This window comes from Haemorhous mexicanus, chromosome 15 (assembly GCF_027477595.1).
Source record: "Haemorhous mexicanus isolate bHaeMex1 chromosome 15, bHaeMex1.pri, whole genome shotgun sequence".
Lineage (NCBI taxonomy): Eukaryota > Metazoa > Chordata > Aves > Passeriformes > Fringillidae > Haemorhous > Haemorhous mexicanus.
The window spans coordinates 6,901,878-6,919,942 of NC_082355.1; the positions used below are offsets into that span (position 1 = coordinate 6,901,878).

At 57.6% G+C, this 18,065-nt stretch overlaps 2 protein-coding genes across 6 annotated transcripts in view; both read left to right on the top strand.

Moving 5' to 3' along the window:
• The first annotated feature begins 398 nt into the window (after positions 1-398).
• LOC132334243 (nuclear factor 7, brain-like) lies at positions 399-6,276 on the top strand. 3 transcript variants are annotated; one of them, XM_059860144.1, is made up of 7 exons: positions 399-530; positions 1,073-1,347; positions 1,925-2,020; positions 3,622-3,855; positions 4,228-4,247; positions 4,975-5,090; positions 5,188-6,276. In XM_059860144.1, exons 2-7 carry the CDS (start codon positions 1,075-1,077, stop codon positions 5,730-5,732), a joined length of 1,284 nt encoding a protein of 427 aa, XP_059716127.1. In that variant the 5' UTR covers positions 399-530; positions 1,073-1,074; the 3' UTR covers positions 5,733-6,276. The 3 variants fall into 3 exon arrangements, with proteins under 3 accessions (XP_059716127.1, XP_059716128.1, XP_059716126.1); XM_059860145.1 differs by having other exon boundaries at positions 421-530; positions 964-1,347; XM_059860143.1 differs by lacking the exon at positions 399-530 and having other exon boundaries at positions 553-1,347.
• Positions 6,277-10,056: 3,780 nt separating this feature from the next.
• Positions 10,057-18,065, top strand: part of FLT4 (fms related receptor tyrosine kinase 4) — a 57,759-nt gene continuing 49,750 nt past the window's right edge. For all 3 annotated transcript variants that reach the window (XM_059859992.1, XM_059859993.1, XM_059859994.1), the window contains exon 1: positions 10,057-10,215. In XM_059859992.1, coding sequence (XP_059715975.1) covers positions 10,158-10,215 — 58 coding nt within the window. In that variant the 5' untranslated portion in view covers positions 10,057-10,157. The remainder of the gene's footprint in view (positions 10,216-18,065) is intronic.

The window sequence follows — 18,065 nt, forward strand, 5'->3', positions numbered from 1 at the left end:
AGAGGGAGGGAGGGCTTTGGCCGGAGCTCATTTCTGTGCTCTTTACTGAATGCAGCGCTGGGGCGCCAGCTGCGCAGCGCAGGGCGGTGCAGGGGCAGTGCAAGGCACTGCAGGGGAGGTGCAAGGGCAGTAAAAGGGCACTATACGGCAGCGAAGGGACACTGCAGGGACAGTCCAGTCCAGTACAGGGCAGTCCGGTGCGGTCCGGTTCGGTCCGGTCGGTCCAATTCACTCCAGCCTTCCCGCGGCCGGCGCGTGAAGGCCCCGCAGCTGGCCCGGCGCGCGCTCGCACGTGACTGCGTCGCATGCCGGGGCCCTGTCCCGCCCCCTCCGCGGGATCTCGCTCAATGAGCTGGCGGGCCCGCGGCGTGTCCGCGTCGTGATTGGTCAGGGCAGACGTCAGTCCGCGGAAGGGGCGTGGCGGAGGACGCGAGTTCGGGGGTTTGGAAGTGGGAGAGCGACGGATCGGGACTGGACTCGACAGAGCTGGACTGGACTGGACTGGACTGGACTAGACTAGACTAGACTAGGTTAGACCGGAACGAACTAAACTAAACTAAGCTAAGCCAAGCCAAGCCAAGCCAAACCGTTTCAGCACGGTGGGGTCCCTGGGACGGCGGGAGGCCGGGGCTGCGCCCAGGGGAGCGGGCGGTGCGCGCCGCGGGGCTGGAGCCGAAGGGGAGCCGCACACGGCAGCGGCGGTGCCGCACCGGGAGCCCCTCGGGGTGCGGGTGGGTGCTGGCAGCCCTCGGGCCGGGTGACCTCTGCGCTGGGGCCCGGTGGGGACACAAGACTGGGCCCTGTCAGACGCTAACTTCACCAGTTTTGGTGAAATGACGGGAAATTGAAAGTTGTTATTCCAAAGGGAGTGACCTTCGGCCAGGGCTGCTCTGTAACTCGGGGCTTTCCAGCCCTGCGCACACCCGCTGTAGCAGCTGAACAGGCCCTGTCCTCCCGCCCGAGGTGTGGTAATCAGGCCCTGCCCCAGAGCGGCAGAAGTTCGCCCTGCGGAGGGCTGGGGCTGTGTGCGTGGCGGTGTCTGGAGGCTCGGAGTGGACCCGTGTGCCCGCAGAGATGGCCGGCAGCAGCCAGGAGCGGAGCCTGCGGGAGGAGCTGACCTGTGCCATCTGCTGCGAGCTGTTCAGCGAGCCCGTCATGCTGGACTGCATGCACCACTTCTGCCGGGGCTGCATCCAGCAGTACTGGGACAGCTGCGCCCGCGGCCCCTCGTGCCCGCAGTGCCGCCGCCGGTTCCCCGCCCGCGCCTTCCGCACGCACTACCTGCTGGCCGGGCTGGTGGACAAGGTGCGGCGCTGCGGCTCCCAGGAGCACCGGCAGAAGATGCAGGTGAGTGCCTCCTGCTAGGCTGGGGAGAAGGGGACAGGTGCCACATGAGCCCTGTGCAGCCACCAGCCCTCCTCCCACAGGCAGTTCCCCCAGTGCGAAGCCTTATCTGGCCCAAGTGCGCCGATGTTTGTGTCTCTTTCCTTTCCCTATTTCCTCACACCTGTCTGTTGAACACTTTTCTTTTGCATTTATTTCCCTCACTGCTGTGTCTGATTCCAACCACAGCTTTGTCATTTCTCATTTAAAGACATGTTCCCTAAGTGAGAGGGGGGTGAGGGCTGCTTGTGCCAGGTGCTGTTCTTGAGGGGACAGTCCCTTCACAACATGCAGCATTTAAAGCTTGTGCAAACAGATATCCCAGGCTGGAGCTCCCAGTCTTAAAAATAGATTGGATTCATCACATGCACAGATGCTTAATTTTCAAGGCTGTGCATCAGGTGCTTGCTTCTCCTTACAGCCTTTGTGTGAGATCCTGTTGTGTTCTCCTTCTGATGCTGACCATAGGAATTGGGACTGCTCCTGAATCAGAGCAGAGTGATGAAATGGCCTCCTTACTTTCTTCTCCTTGTTCCTGCAGAAGCACCTGGAAGATGCTTTGCAAGCCCGTCAGAAGGAGATGGAGAAGTTGCTGCAGAGGAAGCGTGTGCTGCAGGAGGACATCTGCAGCCTGACGGTAAAACCCTGTGGGAGCTGCTCTTCAGGCAGCCTCTGGGCAGTGTTCACAGAGGATGTGTGTATCTTCAGCTGAGGTCTAGCTCAGCTTCCTGTAAAAATCTAGATGAGTAACAGTGGGGATCTACACAAGCTCCCTTGGATGAAGGCCCGAGCTCATCACTGCTGGATATTCAGCAGAGGTTTTGGGAGGAGCATCAGCACTCATTAATGCAGTGTTTACAAAGTGCATTGGTGCAGCAGAGCTGAGACATGGTGAGTGGTGAGAGCTGTGGGCAGCCTGCTCTGGCCCTGCTGTGCTGCCTCTTTGGGACAGCATTAACTCCTGGCAGCTCTAAAATCCTCTCATGTCAGAAGGGATGGCAGCAAAGCTGAAGGAACTGGGTCAGTGGCAGGGTTGGCACTGCACAAGTGGTGGTCTTGTCACAAGGACAGTGTTGGGATTCACTGCAAAGCTCTGAGATGAATGAGGAGCCTGAGTGCTCTCCATGGGCACTTTGAGAGGGACCAGGCTCCCTGTTGGTACAGATCCATGAAATGAGAACAGCCACAGGCTGACTGTGCTGCTTTCTTGGGTAGCATAAAAGCGTTAAAACCAAGAAAGGGGAGTTAAAGGAAAATGAAAGTAATTCAAAGATGAGATAAAACTGAGAGGGGAAAAAACTCCTGTCTTCTGGCTGGAGCCTCTGATCGCCCAACCTGCTCCATTTCAAACCTCTGTCCTCTTGCCAGATGTGGAATAGACCTTTGAGATTAATGAAGAAGTATTAGCACATAAGCACATGCTTTCCTGTTGCTGTGCAAGAGCCAAGAGGTGTCTCTAGAGTAAAGGAGCAAATCACTGATGTGAACAGGGAGGCCCTGCACCTCCTCTGTGGTTCTGGTGTGTCAGCACAAACACCTGCTAGAGCAAGAGGAGGCTGGTGAAGCTTCAGATCCCTGAGGGAAATGGAGAGAAAGGGATGTGCACTTCAGGAAGCACTCCTCGAGAAAGTAATGAGGGCTAAGGTTGCACTTGGAGATTAAAAGCTTAAAGATTGAAGGAAAACAAAAAGTCATTGGCTATCTCTTGTAAACAGGCAGGAAGGCGGTGAGAACATAACAAGGTGGGCTGGTGAGTAAACAACTGGAAAAAAGTGACCTCTGCATAGAGCTGAATAGGATTTTATCAGCCCTAATGACAGAGATTAGGTTGCGCAGCTTGCCTATCAGGCAGCTCTGCTCAGTGCCTGGAATGATGTGAAATAAATGCAGACTAACCTGAACAGCTGAGTGTGCAGCTCCACAAAATTTAAAGAGCTCCAGTCTTGCCCACAGGCAAATTCCTGGTGGTGTGGGAGAGGGCTGTGGCTGCGTGTGGGGATTTCTAGTTACAGTGACCAGGCCTTTGGTGGAGCTGGTTTTTTGGGTTTGTTGTTTTTTCCCCTTTGGCTCTTCAGCCTTGAAGGTTGTCCTTGTGTCCTGTTCTCCATCCAAAAACTCATTGCTATGTCTAAACCTCAAATTTCCTAGGCTCTGTAAGCAGAGTAACAGGCACAGCCTGTGCCCCTCCTTGTGTGTTTTAGCTGTTGGACTCACCTTCTGCCTCTTCCCTCTGCTCAGAAAGTGTCTGGGAAGCTGAACTTCAAGATTCAGGCTGAGTTTGCTCGCCTTCATCAGATCCTGGAGGAAGAGGAGCGAGCTGTGCTGGCAGAGCTGGGTGAAAAGGAGGAGCAGTCACTGGCCCAGCTGCACAGGCACATTGGCCAGCTGGAGGAGGGGATGGCTGTGCTGCAGAGGGACATTGAGCATGTCAAGCAGACCCTGGACAAGGTGGAAGATGTGTCACTGCTGGAGGTGAGATGCTTTGCTGACTCTGGCAGGAGGCTGAGAGATTTCAGGATCTCAAATTGGGATGGGGGAGTCTTAAATGACAGCACTAGGCTGTACCCCAAAGTCATTCTCACTGCCATCCCTCTGGATTATCTACCCAATCCTTTGGAGTCTGGAGATTGTAGCCACAAGGGATACAGTGACATCAGATGTGGTGAGTCTTGGGGCTTCCTTATTCTCCATCCAAGTGCCCAAACAGTCTTCCCCAAGATGTGGTTCCTGGTAGCTTGGTTTCCTCTCTCTGTGCTGTGTGGCAGCAGGAGGCAGGACAAGGAACTTATTTGTGCAGCTGCATGAATTAGAGTGACTGCTAATTCTTTCTGCTTCTCCCTGCAGGTGGAGAGCCTGGATATCAGGTACATGTCTGGCATGAAAGAAGCTGATTCCCTTTTCAGGAGCTTATCTTAGTCCCTGGCTGGGACCACATGGGAGAGGCACTTTATCTCAAGTTTTAAAAGCTTTATCTCAAGTTTTAAAAAATGCTCAGGAAGTTGCTGGTGCTGTGCAAGGTGGAGGCTTGTCCCCAGCACACACTGGATGCTCTTCCCAGGGAGCATCCTATGTGTTGACATGGCTGGAAGAGTGGGTAGAGGACGGTGGTTTGGAATGAGTGCAAGAGCCACGTGTGCTGCAAGAAGGAACAGACTTTGGTGCTTTATCTTCCCCCTGCTCTTCCTCAGCTTATTACTACTCATGAAACTCTCCAAGTGACCCTGAGGTGCAGGTTTGCCTGAGGCTGGGAGTAGTTGAGGGCCAGAACTGCTATAGGGGAGTGTGTCCCTGTCCCATCCCTCCCAGGGATGCAGCCTGACTCCCCATGCCTGGCCAGGAATCCTTTTTGGTGTGCTGGGTGTGGGTTTGCCAGAGTCACTGCGCCACAAACAGTGCTGCTGGCTCTGTCTTGGACACCTCTGCCCTTAGGCACTCACTGCACTGGGGCAGAGCAAGCAGAGACATTTGTGTCCTGTCTTTACCGAATCTGTCACATGCAGCACTGTCCTGTAGCCCTGCCTGTGCTTTCCCTGCCTGCATTGGCAGTGGCTCAGCGGAGGGAGTGACCCTGCCTGCCTCTCTCTGCCCCAGGCCCTCGGTGTGTGTTGAGACCCAGCCTGCCCTGGACCTGCAGCACTACAGGGACAGCCACAGTGGCCCCTTGCAGTACATCTTCTGGAGGCAGATGCTGCGCTCCATCTGCCCTGGTGAGCACGTTGCTGGGAGGGATGGCTGTGGTGGGCCAGGGATGCTCTGCACAGGGAGTGTATAGCTGGTAAAATGTCACCCTTGATGTCTCTGCAGCTCCTGCCCCGCTCACATTTGACCCTGAGTCGGCCCACCCCAACCTGGTCCTCTCTAGGGATCTGACAGCAGTGACAGAGACGAGTCGAGCCCAGCCTGTCCCCGCCAGCCCTCGGCGCTTCCGCCAGTGCGTCAATGTGCTGGGCTCGCAGGCCTTCGGCAGCGGCCAGCACTACTGGGAGGTCTGGGTGGGCAGCAAAACCAAATGGGACCTGGGTGTGGCTGCTGAGGCTGTGGACCGGGCAGCCAAGGTCAAGCTGTGCCCAGAGAATGGCTACTGGACGCTGCGCCTGCGGAACAGGACAGAGTACTGGGCCACTGCCAGCCCCTGGGTGCGCCTGGCTCCCCGCCAGCCCCCACGGAAAGTGGGCGTCTTCCTGGACTGCCAGGAGGGCACCGTGGCCTTCTTTGATGCTGGGGACATGTCCCACCTCTTCACCTTCCACCAGGTCTCTGCAGAGAGATACTGCCCCTTCTTCAGCACCTGCTTCAGTGACGGGAGGGACAACGTGGAGCCCATGCGCCTCTGTCACCTGGTGCTGTGAGGGACGAGGGTGCACTGGGGACACCAGCCTGGCTCCTGCCTGGGGCTGTGCTGGAGGCCAGCTCTGCACACACAAGCCTGAGGGGTGTTGGAGGAGCTGTTTTCGTTTCAGTTTTGGGAGGAAGGAGGGGATGAGTATTTTTCCAGGTCCTGTCTGCCCTCCCTTCCCTGTGCCATGGCTGTGGTTGCCGCAAGGCATTCACAAGCCTTCTCCCAGGTTCCTGGCACCCCTACAAGAACAACCTCCCATTCCTGAGCACAGCACAGTTCAGTAACAGCAATCATGGGGCTGCAGGGCAGGGGGCTGCGAGTTGCTGGCACCTCCTGCCTCTCTGTGCTCCCACCCATAAGCCCCGTGGAGGAGGGCAGCGGTCCCGGGGCACCTTCGAGTGCCTCTCAACCCCACATCCCGACCTGGCATCCTCTGCTGGAAGAGCTTCCCCGGGCAGGCTCCGGGCCGGCAGCAGAGGGAGCCCGGTGCGTAGCCCAGGGACTGCAGCGCGGCTCCCTCACCTCGGCCACTATTAAAGCTAATTCGAAAGCCACTGGTGCCTGCTGGGGCCTCTCGGGGCTTGTGTGCTGGGGGGATCTGCTGCTCTGGGGCGTGGCACAGTCTGGGGGCACCCAAAGCCCTGCTCCAGACCTGGCTCTTCTGTGCCTGCAGCACATCAGGCTCAAACAGCCACTGCTCCCATATATTTCCTTGGAGTACTCCCTGCACATCTTGCAGTGGCTTTTCACCATTTGCTGTTTGAGAGCAAGGGAGAGAAGTTCTGAGCCTAGCCCTGATCTTGGGCTGCAGCATTTTAAGATGTGGCCATTTCTGGCCTGGCTGGGGATTTGTGCTACCTCCTGGCCCCTGGCTGGCCTTTAGCCAGTGAATGCTGAGCCCATAGGCTGGACTCGGCCTCCTCTCCCAGCTCTCATCTCCTCCTCTCACTGCCCCACAGCCTCAGCTGCAATAAGAGCAGAGAAGAAAAAGCTGTTGGCTTGAAATGATGCTGCGAGCTGGGCTGTGTTACCCCCTGCAGGGGAGCCTCTGGAAAGGCGAAGCTGGTTGATCACAGCAGGGAGTTAGACCTGGGAAAGCTGAAACCCATCAGCTCCCCAGCCTGCCCCAGACTGCAGCCAGGTCCAGCTGGCAGCAGCAGGCAGTGTCCCCGAGGTGTGATGGGACACGGATCTGTTGGGCCCCGGCAGGGTGAGCACAGCCAGGCTTTGCTGTGTGCCAGCTCCCGCTGCCCAGCGCTGCTGTGTGCCACTGCCCTGTGCTGTGTGGGCCAGCATGATGGCACAGGCTGCCAGTGTGTGCCACTGCTCTGTGCTGTGTGGGCCAGCATGATGGCACAGGCTGCCAGCTAGTGCCCCTGTCCTGTGCCACATAGGCCAGTGTGATGGCACTGCCAGCATGTGCCACTGTCCTGTGCCACATGGACCAGTGTGATGGCACAGACTGCCAGCTAGTGCCACTGCCACTGCTGCCACCTCCCACACCCTCCCCGTGCTTGAGGCTGAGCTGGAGAGCAGCCAAACCCACTGGCCCAAATGCTCCTGAGGGAGCACGTCCCTTCTTCTCCTGCTGGGCTGTGCATGGTGGCTGTGGTGTGGCTGCTCCCAGGTAGAGCCACATTTTGGGGTATAATGTCCTCGTCTGGCCCTGCTGGTGGGACAGAACTGGGAGGCAGAGCAGCTCCGATATACAGGGAAGATGCTGCTCTGGGCTGCCATGCATGCAGTGTTAGCCCAGTGAGGAAATGCTGTCTAGGTGCTGCCTGAAAAACACATTTCTCTGACAAACCAGAGGACCATGGAGTAGGAACCGCAGGCATGAATGCGGTGACTACCTGAGCTTGGCCTGGGTTCAGGCAGGAGGGGATAGGGATGGGAGAGTGGACATGATGGGGTTAAAGCACCTCTCACCCCAGCATCCAGACTCCGCACCTGCCAGGACTGGCTCTCACCCATCTTCTCCCAGGTCCAGGCTGTGTTTTTCTTGTGGGTTACCTCATTGCTTTGTCCCTGGGTGTTCTCAGAGCCACCCCAGAGTCCCTTTCCCATAGTTATGCTAGGGCTGGGCAGTGTCCAGCAGCTCCTGCCTTGGCAGCCTTCTGTGATCTGTGAATGTCTTTATCCAGTGCTTTGGGGAAGCCTTTGCTTCCTCGGGTCCCCCCACGTGCTGGAATGGGGACAAGATTTTAAAATAAGATCCTTTTGTTTCCCAGGGCCGCAACAATGGAAAGGTCCCATCGGTCCCACAGTCGCCCTGCGTTTGTGATGGAAAATTCCCCGGCGTGGCAGGGCGAGCCTTCCCCGCTGTCCTGCCTTTACTGCCGTTAGATGGCAGCATGGACGGGCGGGTCCGGCCGCCGCCGCCCGCGCCGTGCCACCTTCGGCCTGTGGAGGATGGAGGATGCCAAAATCCCTTGACTTTTGGGGTGCCACAACACGCCTCTAACCTCAACCCCGGTCAGACCCTCGGCTCCTCACGCACTCAGCTTCTCCAGGCACCCTCTGACTGTGCACTTCGGGCAGCAGCTCACTGGTGCCATGTGATTCATTCCCCTGCCATTGTCCCCCCCCCCAGCACATCACTGCTCCCCTCTCAAGGGCACTGACCCCGACGCTGTCCCCAGCGTGGGGCACTGCGTGGCTGCACCGTCTCTGATCACAGCTTCTGTCACTGAGGAGGAGTCTGATCCCACAACTTCAGCTCTTCACTCCTTAGTGCTGGGCAGTGACACCCCTCTGTGACATTCCAGCTCTCCCTTCTCATGGCAAGATTTAGAAGTCTCTCCTCAAACTGGTAGGGCTTGGACACCCACCTGGGATGAAGAGACATGGCCACTTTCTGCTCTGCTGAGATCCAGGAGGGAGGTGATCCAAGATGAGTGTGCTGAAGTGTGGTGGAGTTGGCACTCTGGGTTTAAAAATCACTTATCAGTATGGGGAGAGTCGGGTAAAATAAATTCTGTGACTTAGAGTCCCTCTGAGGGTTCCAGGAGAGGGACAGGGTGATTTCTTCTGTGGGTTTGGCAACGTGAGCATTTGAGTGCACCAGAAGTTTTCCTGCCTTTTTGAAACCATGAGCACATGGCTTTCATTCAGGTTCTTTCTTCACTGCCTACAAGTGAACCTAATTAATAATCCTCGGGGGCGCAGCGCGGGGCCGTGTTAATTTATCCGTCCAGCGCTCGTTGGGTGCACAGGCAGCTGGCCGGGGCTGAGCCGGCTGTGGCCCCGCGCTCCCAGAGCTCTGCCATCGCCTCCGTCTGTGGCGCATTCGCAGCCAGTTCGCTCCGAGCCAGCGCCGCTGTCGCTGGCAGGGGCAGCGCTGTGGGGGCAGCGCCGCTGGCACCGGTGGGGCGGCACCACTCGTCTGCCAACGCCACGGGCGTGTGCGGGGTTCGGTGTGTACCTCCAGAGAACCGTGCGGGTGCGGGGTTCTGTGTGTACCTCCAGAGAACCGTGCGGGTGCGGGGTTCGGTGTGTACCTCCAGAGAACCGTGCGGGTGCCGCACCGAGCGGTGCCGAGGGGCAGCGTGGCTGCTCCACCCTGCTGGCACTGTGCACGCATGGACGGCGTGAGTGGGGGACCCTGCTGCACCCCCGCTGGATAAGGGTGCGAGTGTGAGCACAGCCAAGTGCGTGTGTGTCTCTGTGTGCCCCAGGGAGTGCGGGAGGAGGGAGGTTCAAGGGGTGTGTGCGGGACTGTGTGCCTGGGGGTGTGCGTACAGGTGTGAGGTGTGGAGCTGAGGGGGTGCACAGGCATGAAGGGGTGTGTGCAGGCAGGTGCGAGATGCTTTCCATCTCATGAGGAGCGTATGTGCTGTTGAGAGAGTGAGTATTTGTGTGCATTCCCTCTGCTCCGAGAGGCCGGGATGTGCACCCAGGCACAGACAAGAAACAAGCGATGTGCGGGCATTCTCACACAAGTGCAGGGAGACAAGCGGGGGTGCACACAGGTGTGAAAATACACGGAGGTGTGGGGATGCCTATATGCCCATTGGTCAGGGATGATGCAGAGCCACGCACAAGGGAGGGGAACACACCTGCCCCCTGATGCGGGGGATGCAGACCCACACACACAGGTGGAGACACCCAGGTGCGAAGGGATGCGCGCACCCCCGCTGGTGCGGGGAGCGCGGATTGCCCGTCGGTGCCCGGAGCCGCAGGTGCGCTTCCCCCAGCCCCCTCCGCCTCCCCGCCCGCCCCTCCCCGTCCCGCCCCGCCCGCCCGGCGCCTCGAGGCTCGGCGGAGGGCGGAGGGCGGCGGGCGGCCCGGGCGGGCGGAGGAAAAGGAAGCGGCCCCGGTGCTCCCCGCCCGCCGCCGCCGCGCGTCGCCGCAGCTGGGGCGCGGCGGGAGCAGAGCTCGGGCGCGGGGCGCTCGCACCGCTCCGCATCGCAGGGACCTGCCGGCAGTCCCGGAGATGAGGAGAGTTTGCACGCTGCCCCTCTGGCTCTGGCTCGGCATTGTCTCGGAGGCAGGTGAGCTGCCGGGGCTGCGGGCTGCCCTGCCCGCCCTGATGCCCGCTCCGCACCTGCGGGCGCGCTGGGCACGGGGCTGCTCCGGCGGGAGGGGACGGGACGGGACAGGACTCGGCGCCTTCGCCCGCGTGTCGCCCAGACCCCGCAGGGACCCGCTCTACCCGCCGCGGCGTCCCTCACCCAGGACGGGGATGTGCCGTGCCCTGGCGCTGCCCGTCCCGGGCTCCCCCATCCCCGGCCGGGACCGGCGCTCCAGGTCCTGACCACCCCAACCCCCGACGGGCCCCGGCTCAGTCCGCCCTGGGGTGCCCCGTCTCCGACCCGCGCTGCCTGCCCCATCTCCAGCCGCGCCGCGGTGCCCGCCCGGGTGTCCCCGACGGCGGTGACAGAGTACCCGCAGCGACAGGACGGGACGGGAGGACACTGCCGCGGTCCCTGGGGTGCGGGGCCGCGGGGAGCCCACGCCGTGCTCGTGCTATGGATGTCTCGCTGCGAGCGCGGAGAAACCCCACGGGACCCTCGCGGGAGGGATGCCGCTGCGCGAGGACGCGCCCGGCTGGAGGGCAGGCTGGAGGCCAGTCCCTGCTCTGTTTATTTATTTTTTCACGCACAGAGTCATTAATTTGTGTGTGCCGGAGAGGAAGGCGCGAGGAGGCGGGGGTCCGTGCGAGGCTGTCCAGCCTGCCTGTCCCTGCTCTGGTCCACCTCGGAAGTCGCCCGAGGCAGATCCCAGTGAAATGCTTTCCCTTCCCATAGCACTTCTGTGGCAAAAGGCTGTTGGGCAAAGAGTGCAGAACCACAGCAGAGATGGGCCTGCAATGCCCTTCTAGCAAGCAGAGACCTTGAGACGGGGCAGAGCTGGGTGGGCACTCCCGGGCAGTGGGGACAGGACACCCCACCAGATACCCCCAGAGGAGCTCTTTCTTGCACAAATAAAGCTTTTATAGCCCAGATCAGAGCAAGACTGAAAGAAAGTTAGTGATGGTGGAAGCTTGCAATGTGGGGATGAATTTTGGAAGCATAAATAGAATTTTCTGTAGCATCAGCTCAGTGACTTGCTATCACCAGTGGCATTTGCTGCTGTCGTTGAAGTGAGCTCACAGGAGACCCGCAGGTGTGGCATGGATAGCATCACCAGCAGTGTCACTATCAACCTGCTCTGGCCAAAAAGCTGCTGATGGCTTTGGTGTCCTGGGGCCAAAGGACACAAAGGGTGGCCGGAGCTCAGGGAATGCTCAAGGAGGCTGGGCAGAAAGGAACCTGCTGCTGGTGGCATTGCAGCGGGAGCAACTGTTCAAAGCTCTCTTGTTAGCAATTTGTAAAGCACAGTGTAGCTGCTCCCGGGTTCTTTCATCTCCTGGAGGTGCAGGAGCAGTGCCTGGGAGGCTCTGGCCAGCGCAGCTGTGTGGCCTCGTCAGCACAGGGCTGAGCATAGCTTTGAAGCTCTCGGTGCTGCCTGATTAGTGCAGTGATGAAGGGCAATGTGGAGCTCAACTGGGGGATGGTACCACGGGGATTTGATTCCCCTCCTTCCATTCTATCAATGAGGACAATTTGTCAGTGTGTAAAGGACCCACAAATTTCTCATTAACCATAGCCCCAATGGGCTGCAAATATTTGCTCCCCTTGGAAGTAAGGATGTGTGTGTGAGACTGTTCCACCTGTGAAGGATGAAATAATCATCTCAGGATCATGAAAGGTCTGTTCTGGCACCACTGTTCTGGTGCCTGTTTAAATGGGTCAGCATTAGAGACTGCTATGTGTAAGAGCACAGAGCCCTTACACATTCCAGCTCCATGGTGATCCCAGGATGGAGTGGAGCTGGGGAGCTGCCCTGTGCAGGCAGTGAGATGGGGGGAACAGGTAGAGGTTCAGCCCCAGCATTCTAGATCATTTTGTCCTCTCAGGGTAACCCTTTGTGGATGGTGAGGACACCATGTGCTCCCTGAGCCACCATCTTCTGGACACAGAGCAGTGCTGAGCCCCCCACAGCCAAACAATCCCACTGGGGACACTGGCTAGTGCTTCCAAGGGCGTATGGCGTATGGCCATGGTGTGAGGGAAAGGCCCGTGCTTGTGCAGGACCTGAGCCGATTGCCTTGGCTGCTGCTGCCTGCTCCCCTCTCGGATCACGCAGAATCCCGGCCGGGTGCTCAGACAGCCCCCGCTGGCTGTGCCAGCAGCAACAGTTGCCTGTGCATCTGGGATTTGAAGCAGTTGCTTTATTACAAGTAATAAGCATGGGCCATTTCAGCAACACCCTTTCATTCAACAGCCCTGACTGCACAGCAACCTCACCAGGCTCAACCACAGCGATGAGCCAGGGCCTCCAAGGGGAGTGGGTGTTTGCAGGTATGTGGCCTGTGGTCCCTGGGGGCTGCCAGGGAGGGGACAGCCACAGCTCCTATGCCCTGCTGTCTGCTTAAGGATGATTTCAGATGAGTGAACTGCAACTACCGCCCTGGGATTTGGCTTGGGCACGTGAGGCCGCGGCTCAGTGCCTGCACAAACACCCACCAGGGCGTCACTGAGCTCACACTGACGTCTGGTCAGAGGGACACTCCTCCAGCAGCACAATGTCCCCGGCCAGGGAAGGCAGGGTGGATGGGGTTTCCTCCAGTGTATCCCATTTCACTCTGCTGCCTCTCTCCCATGGGCTGCTCCATGCAGGATTGCTGTCCCCAGGGTTTCTCTTGGCCCCCTGTTGCTGCGGTGTTTTCTGGGGCAGGCGTGGGAAGGGCAGGTGCTCCCAGCCAGCCAGGAGGGAACAGGCTGTTCCCAGCATCCCGAGGCAGTTCCTGGAGAAAGAAGGGGAGAGCGAGATCCCACGGGAACGGCAGCAGGAGGGAGGGGACCGTGGCCAGGGAGCAGTTTCTCCAAAGCCGTAGGGGACATCCACCATGCTCAGGAGGTTGCCTTGCAGGGCAGGAGGGGGGTCTTGGTGGGTCCCCAGGTCTGTCCAGCTCTCAGCAGATTTGGGGAGCAAGGTGAGCCCTGGGGATAGCACCTATCTCCCCCACCTTTTTCTCAGCCACTCCAGGTGGCACAGCAGAGGTGACTTTGCCATTCAACCTGCTGGACTGAAACAGCCCCAAAAGGATGGGTGCAAGGCAGGGGACTCCTCACTCCCAGTTTGGGGGGAGCTGTGCATTTAAACCAGGTGGGGGGGAAAGCTGCAACAAGCTGAGGGTGATGGGGAGCTCCTGCAGGTCCAGGGAGAAGCAGAAAGCCCTCTGATGGCTGCAGCCCACAGACTCCGCTGCCCAGGGAAGGTGGGGAGCCAGCAGTGCTGGTGGTTTCCGTGTGAGGAATGATTAAAGCTTCAGGGCTCTTCTGCTGGGGTAGACAGGCTGGGGCATAGTGCCTGAGGGCTGCAAAATCATGGCTTGCCTGGAGAAGGCAGCTCCTGGTGGATTCCCGTGTTGGGAGCATGGTGGGAGGCTGGTGGCTTGTTGCATGCTGCCGAGCAGCAGTGGAGCTCACTTCACAGGGCCTTGTGGGTGTGAGATGTTTGCTTGGGTCCACAGGCAGTCATGCATGGAAAAATATGGGTTTGCAATGGGTTTACAAGAAGAAAATCCACTGTTCAAGCTGAAAGCCCCCTTTCCCACCTTGGACTGTAAGCCAGAGGTGCCTAGAGCCGTGTTTTGCCTTGACCCACCCCAGCTCCCCTGCAGCTCCTGCAAATCTCCAGCTGGGTGAGGAGCAGCAGCCAGGTACAGTCACACTCCTGCTGTGTGCTGTGCGGGGATCATGACCTCCGGGTGCATGCCACGGTTTTCTGGGGAGACCAGAGCTGAGCCTTGCCCTGGGCCAGAGCTTTTGTCCTTCATTAGGAAAAGAAATACTGCTGCAGCTGCACTGGCATCTAGTGATTGGTTAAATGAATTCCAGGGGTTTTATTGCCTCTGGCTATCCCAGACCTTTGTTTCTCGTTTCACGTTGTTAAAAGAGGGGGTTAGCCAGGTCCCAGGGGGGCTTTTTCTCTTTGGTCAGAATAGTTCTGATGTTTTCGGCACAGCATTATTGCCCATCTGTGGTGCCTCATTGTTAAGGCAGAATAGTGGAAGCGGAGGTGGCCAGTGGTCAAGTCGGCGAGGAGGCACAAGCCCTGAGCCCAGCGTGGCCACTCCTTTTGTTGAGCAAATCGCTCCATCTCTAGGTGCAAGTTCAGCAGAAGGAGGGTGAAAAACCTGGCCCTGCCACAGCCGGTGCTGAAACTCCCACTAAGTTTTATAAGCTGAGGATATTAAGTGGGGAGTCTTGGAGTCTCTCCTGGAGTCGTTTCCCTGCTGAGGTAGCAGAAACAGGTCTCAGCCAGTGACTTGTATTTCACCTTACAAGTTCTCCCACGAGTGAATTGTTTTTCTTGCTGTGTTTCTGCCCCCTCCTTCCAGGGCAAGGATCCCTCCCGCAGCCTCTGCGGCCAAACCTGGAGGTGCCGTGGGACGGACGTCATGTGCTAATGAGGGAGGATCGGTTTAGGGGGTCAGGAAAGGCTCTCTCTGGGCAAACAGGGAGGACATAGTGATGGGAGAAGGCAAACATAAGGGCTATGGTCTCCTGTATCTGAGCACATAATAACCGGGCAGCTGCTGCTCCCCTGCTCTGGTTCTATGCAGTGAAAGACAGCAAGAACCCAGGGCAGTTCACAGGAAGGACCAGGAGAAAGGGGCAAGTGGATTGCAGACTGTCCTGGTCCCTGTTACTGATGGGCACAGCCCTGGAGCGAGCAGAGAGAAAAATGAGATAAAATTTTACCTGTCTACTGGTTGCAACTCCTGTCAGAGCCTGGAAAACCCCAGTTCTGTTTCAGAGGAATTGGTGAAAGAATAAGCTTGACTCTGCTCCTGCTGTAGGTGCATGCAAAGAGGGAAGCATGGAGCAGCTCACCGATGTTTGTGGGACCCGTTGTCTCTGTGTGAAGTGTAGCTGCCCACCACGGGCAGGTGTGGAGGGGTTAAGCCTTCTCCTGGCTGTGGCTCCAGCTGGCTGGGAAAATGCCATCCAGTGCACCGAGTCTACCCGCCGTGGTCTGCAGTGCCAGCAACAGTGATACAGCACCCAGGCTCCGTCCCACCACGGCCACACCGCCCTGCCTGGTGAGACCACCTGCTCAGCAGGCTCTGGGGGCCGGGGTATCCCCCAGGGAAGGCTTAAGCAAAGAGGAGCAGTGCCAATGCCAGGCTGGGTGTCCAGGTTCTCCCTTGGCGGAGGTCAGTGGTGGTTCATGGGAAAGGAAAAATTGGCAGCTGGGCCGGATGTCCCTGCATTTCCCCTCTTCCTGCAGCCGCCTGAACGATGTTCCTTATTTAGCTTTCCTGATGGACAGGAGGAATCTGATGGCGGAAACTGTCACTGCCTGATAACAGTTCAGGGACCCCTTTATGATGGGCGGCACGGCCGGGAACAGGGCAGTGCTGCCCTGGCTGGGAGGGGACAGCCAGGGCTGCCCTTTGCTCCAGGTTCCCGGGACGGCCAGGCAGGGCAGGAAGGGCACTCACAGCCTTTCCCTTTATGCTGCTCTGTGTACAAACCTTCTCAGTGCTACTAAAAAGACTCTCAAGACCAAGAAGTGATGGTGTGTGTCTCCATATCTGTAATATTGGCTATTTTTCCTTCTTTTTGGTGAGGCATCTGAGCTGGTGGAAAGGGCCATGGATGGGCAGAGGGGAGGCGTGGAGCAAAGCCGCCCTGCCAAGGTCTGAGACCAGGTACTTTGTACTCACTGGCAATGAGGATGTGAAGGGCAGCCGGGGCTGGGATGCTCCAGCAGGAGCTGGGAGTGATGACCAGTGCCACAAGCTGAGCACACACATCAGTACTGGGAGCAGATCCCATACAGGAGTGTGCTGCATAAGCAGATGATCACAGCAAAGGAGATGTTCCTCCATGTATTGTCCCCAGGTTTTTCTCCATGGAAGATGGCATCTTCTTAGCATCTGAGCCGTTCTCTCATATGTGCCCATGATGACCAGCCTCAAAACCACAAAAAGCCCTGAAACACATCTTGTATGTCAGTGTATCCATTGATTTTTGCCTTGCATCTGTGGGGGCCACCAGGCTGCTGCCATACCAGTAACAGCATTGTTTCCATGGCAATTAATGTACTTTAAAAGGGCAGAATGTACAGCAAGACTGTATTTACTGAGAAGTAAGCCCTAAGCACAGCAGCCCTTGCCACTGGCCAGAGCATTGTACTCTGAGTCTGTGGAATGCCCAGGTTGGCATTGCTGTGTTTTGCAGTGGGACGCAGGACACGGTGAGCAGGTTCAGCCAAGGCTGGATGGCACAGGGCTCCCACAGACCTGTGCAAAGGCTGTGCCACAGCCTGGCACCCTGAGACCCCCATTCCTCTGCTGCTTAGAGTTCTGTGCTCCCTAGAGTGGTTAGAGCTGCACACTCCAAAGTGAGCCTCTGTTTCAGTCTTAGCTGAGGAATGCTAAGACTGCATTATCTCACTGCAAGATGCAAAACCTCAACAGGAACTCGCAGGGGTTTTGTCAGTTCTCTCTGAGCCATCTGCTGTCTGACCAGGTCACCCACATGAGCATCCATGAGTTCAAGAGTGAAGTTTGGATCATCAAGCCATGGTGGTACCTCAGCACCAAATGCTTCTCGCTTCAGCTGAGTTCAAATCCCTTTTGTGGTTGCTTTCTGCCACAGGCAGGGAGACTGGTGCAAAGGGAATTGCTGTATCTGACCATGTGTGCTCTTGTGCTGCTCTGTCAATGTCACAGAGGTGTACAAGGCTGGTGGAAATGGCAAGGAAGCAGGCGTTCCTGCTCCAAACCCCAGTGCACATTTCAGATGGTCACGCTGAGGATGAGATACCCTTGGGGAATAACAGGGATTTGCATCTTCCTGGCTGTTTTGAGGCAGAAAAAGCAGCAAAATTCATTTTGCAAGTTATTTGTTTAAAGTTATATGTGTTTCTTATGGTGTCACTTTCTAGCATGTGTCATTGCAGTGAGATGAGTTAACTTCCTGCTGCACTTTCCTGGGCAGGAGTCATCTCACCCATTCCCTCACATAAAATTTTGGTGCAGAGCCCATGGCATTTGCTCTACACCCAGCAGGGGGGAGAAAGGCTTTTTTGGAGATGCTCCAGCCTGTCCTCAAGGAGGCGTTGAAGGAATTGGGGAGGTGATGGTGGAGCCAGCTCCTACCCTGCACGGTGTCTGCATGCATCCATGTTCCCAAGACTGGCTCTGTGCCTCAGCCAGGTTGTATTTAACCCCACAATTTCCCCCTCTTCCTCACTGGCCAACTCAGCTCCCTCCACCTCAGCAGCTCGCAGCTGCATGAGGGGACTGGCATGGTCTGGCTGAGGGTGAAATGAAAGAGCAACATCAAAACAACTGACAGCCCCAGCCTCTGGAGACAAGGCCAGGAGGAGACTGGGAAGCAGTGGGATCATGTGGAGTGAGCAGTAGACAAAGGAAGGAAGTTTTTATTACTGGGCCAAATCCTGAACTCCTTCAGTTGTATTTAGGCCAATATCTCAGTGGCTTCAGTGGAGCTTGGTCTGAGTAAAGAGAGAAGGAAGAGCTTCAGAATCTGGCCCCTGAGTTATTGTGTCATGTGGGAAGTTTATAAAGAATTTACAAGCTCACGGTGGCTTTGCTGAGCAGCTGGTGGTAGGCAGTGATCAGTGCCTCTGGCAGCTTCCCCTGGTCACTGTCCCCTTCCTCTCTGGGTCCTTCCCCACCCTGCAGCAGGTTCTCCATGCCAGCTGCTGGCAGGACAAGTTGGGGGTTGGCAAACCTTGCAGGGTGAGGTGCCCGAGCTGGGCAGTGGCTCCACAGCTTTATGAAGGTCTGTCTGCACCTTCTCAAGACTCACGAGTC

What these genes read in the sequence shown, in the direction of transcription:
- LOC132334243 (XM_059860144.1), top strand. Translation starts at nt 1,075, where the DNA reads ATGGCCGGCAGCAGCCAGGAGCGGAGCCTGCGGGAGGAGCTGACCTGT. An exon ending in AAGATGTGTCACTGCTGGAG is followed by an intron (nt 3,856 to 4,227) that starts GTGAGATGCTTT and finishes TTCTCCCTGCAG; the next exon opens with GTGGAGAGCCTGGATATCAG. An exon ending in GTGGAGAGCCTGGATATCAG is followed by an intron (nt 4,248 to 4,974) that starts GTACATGTCTGG and finishes TCTCTGCCCCAG; the next exon opens with GCCCTCGGTGTGTGTTGAGA.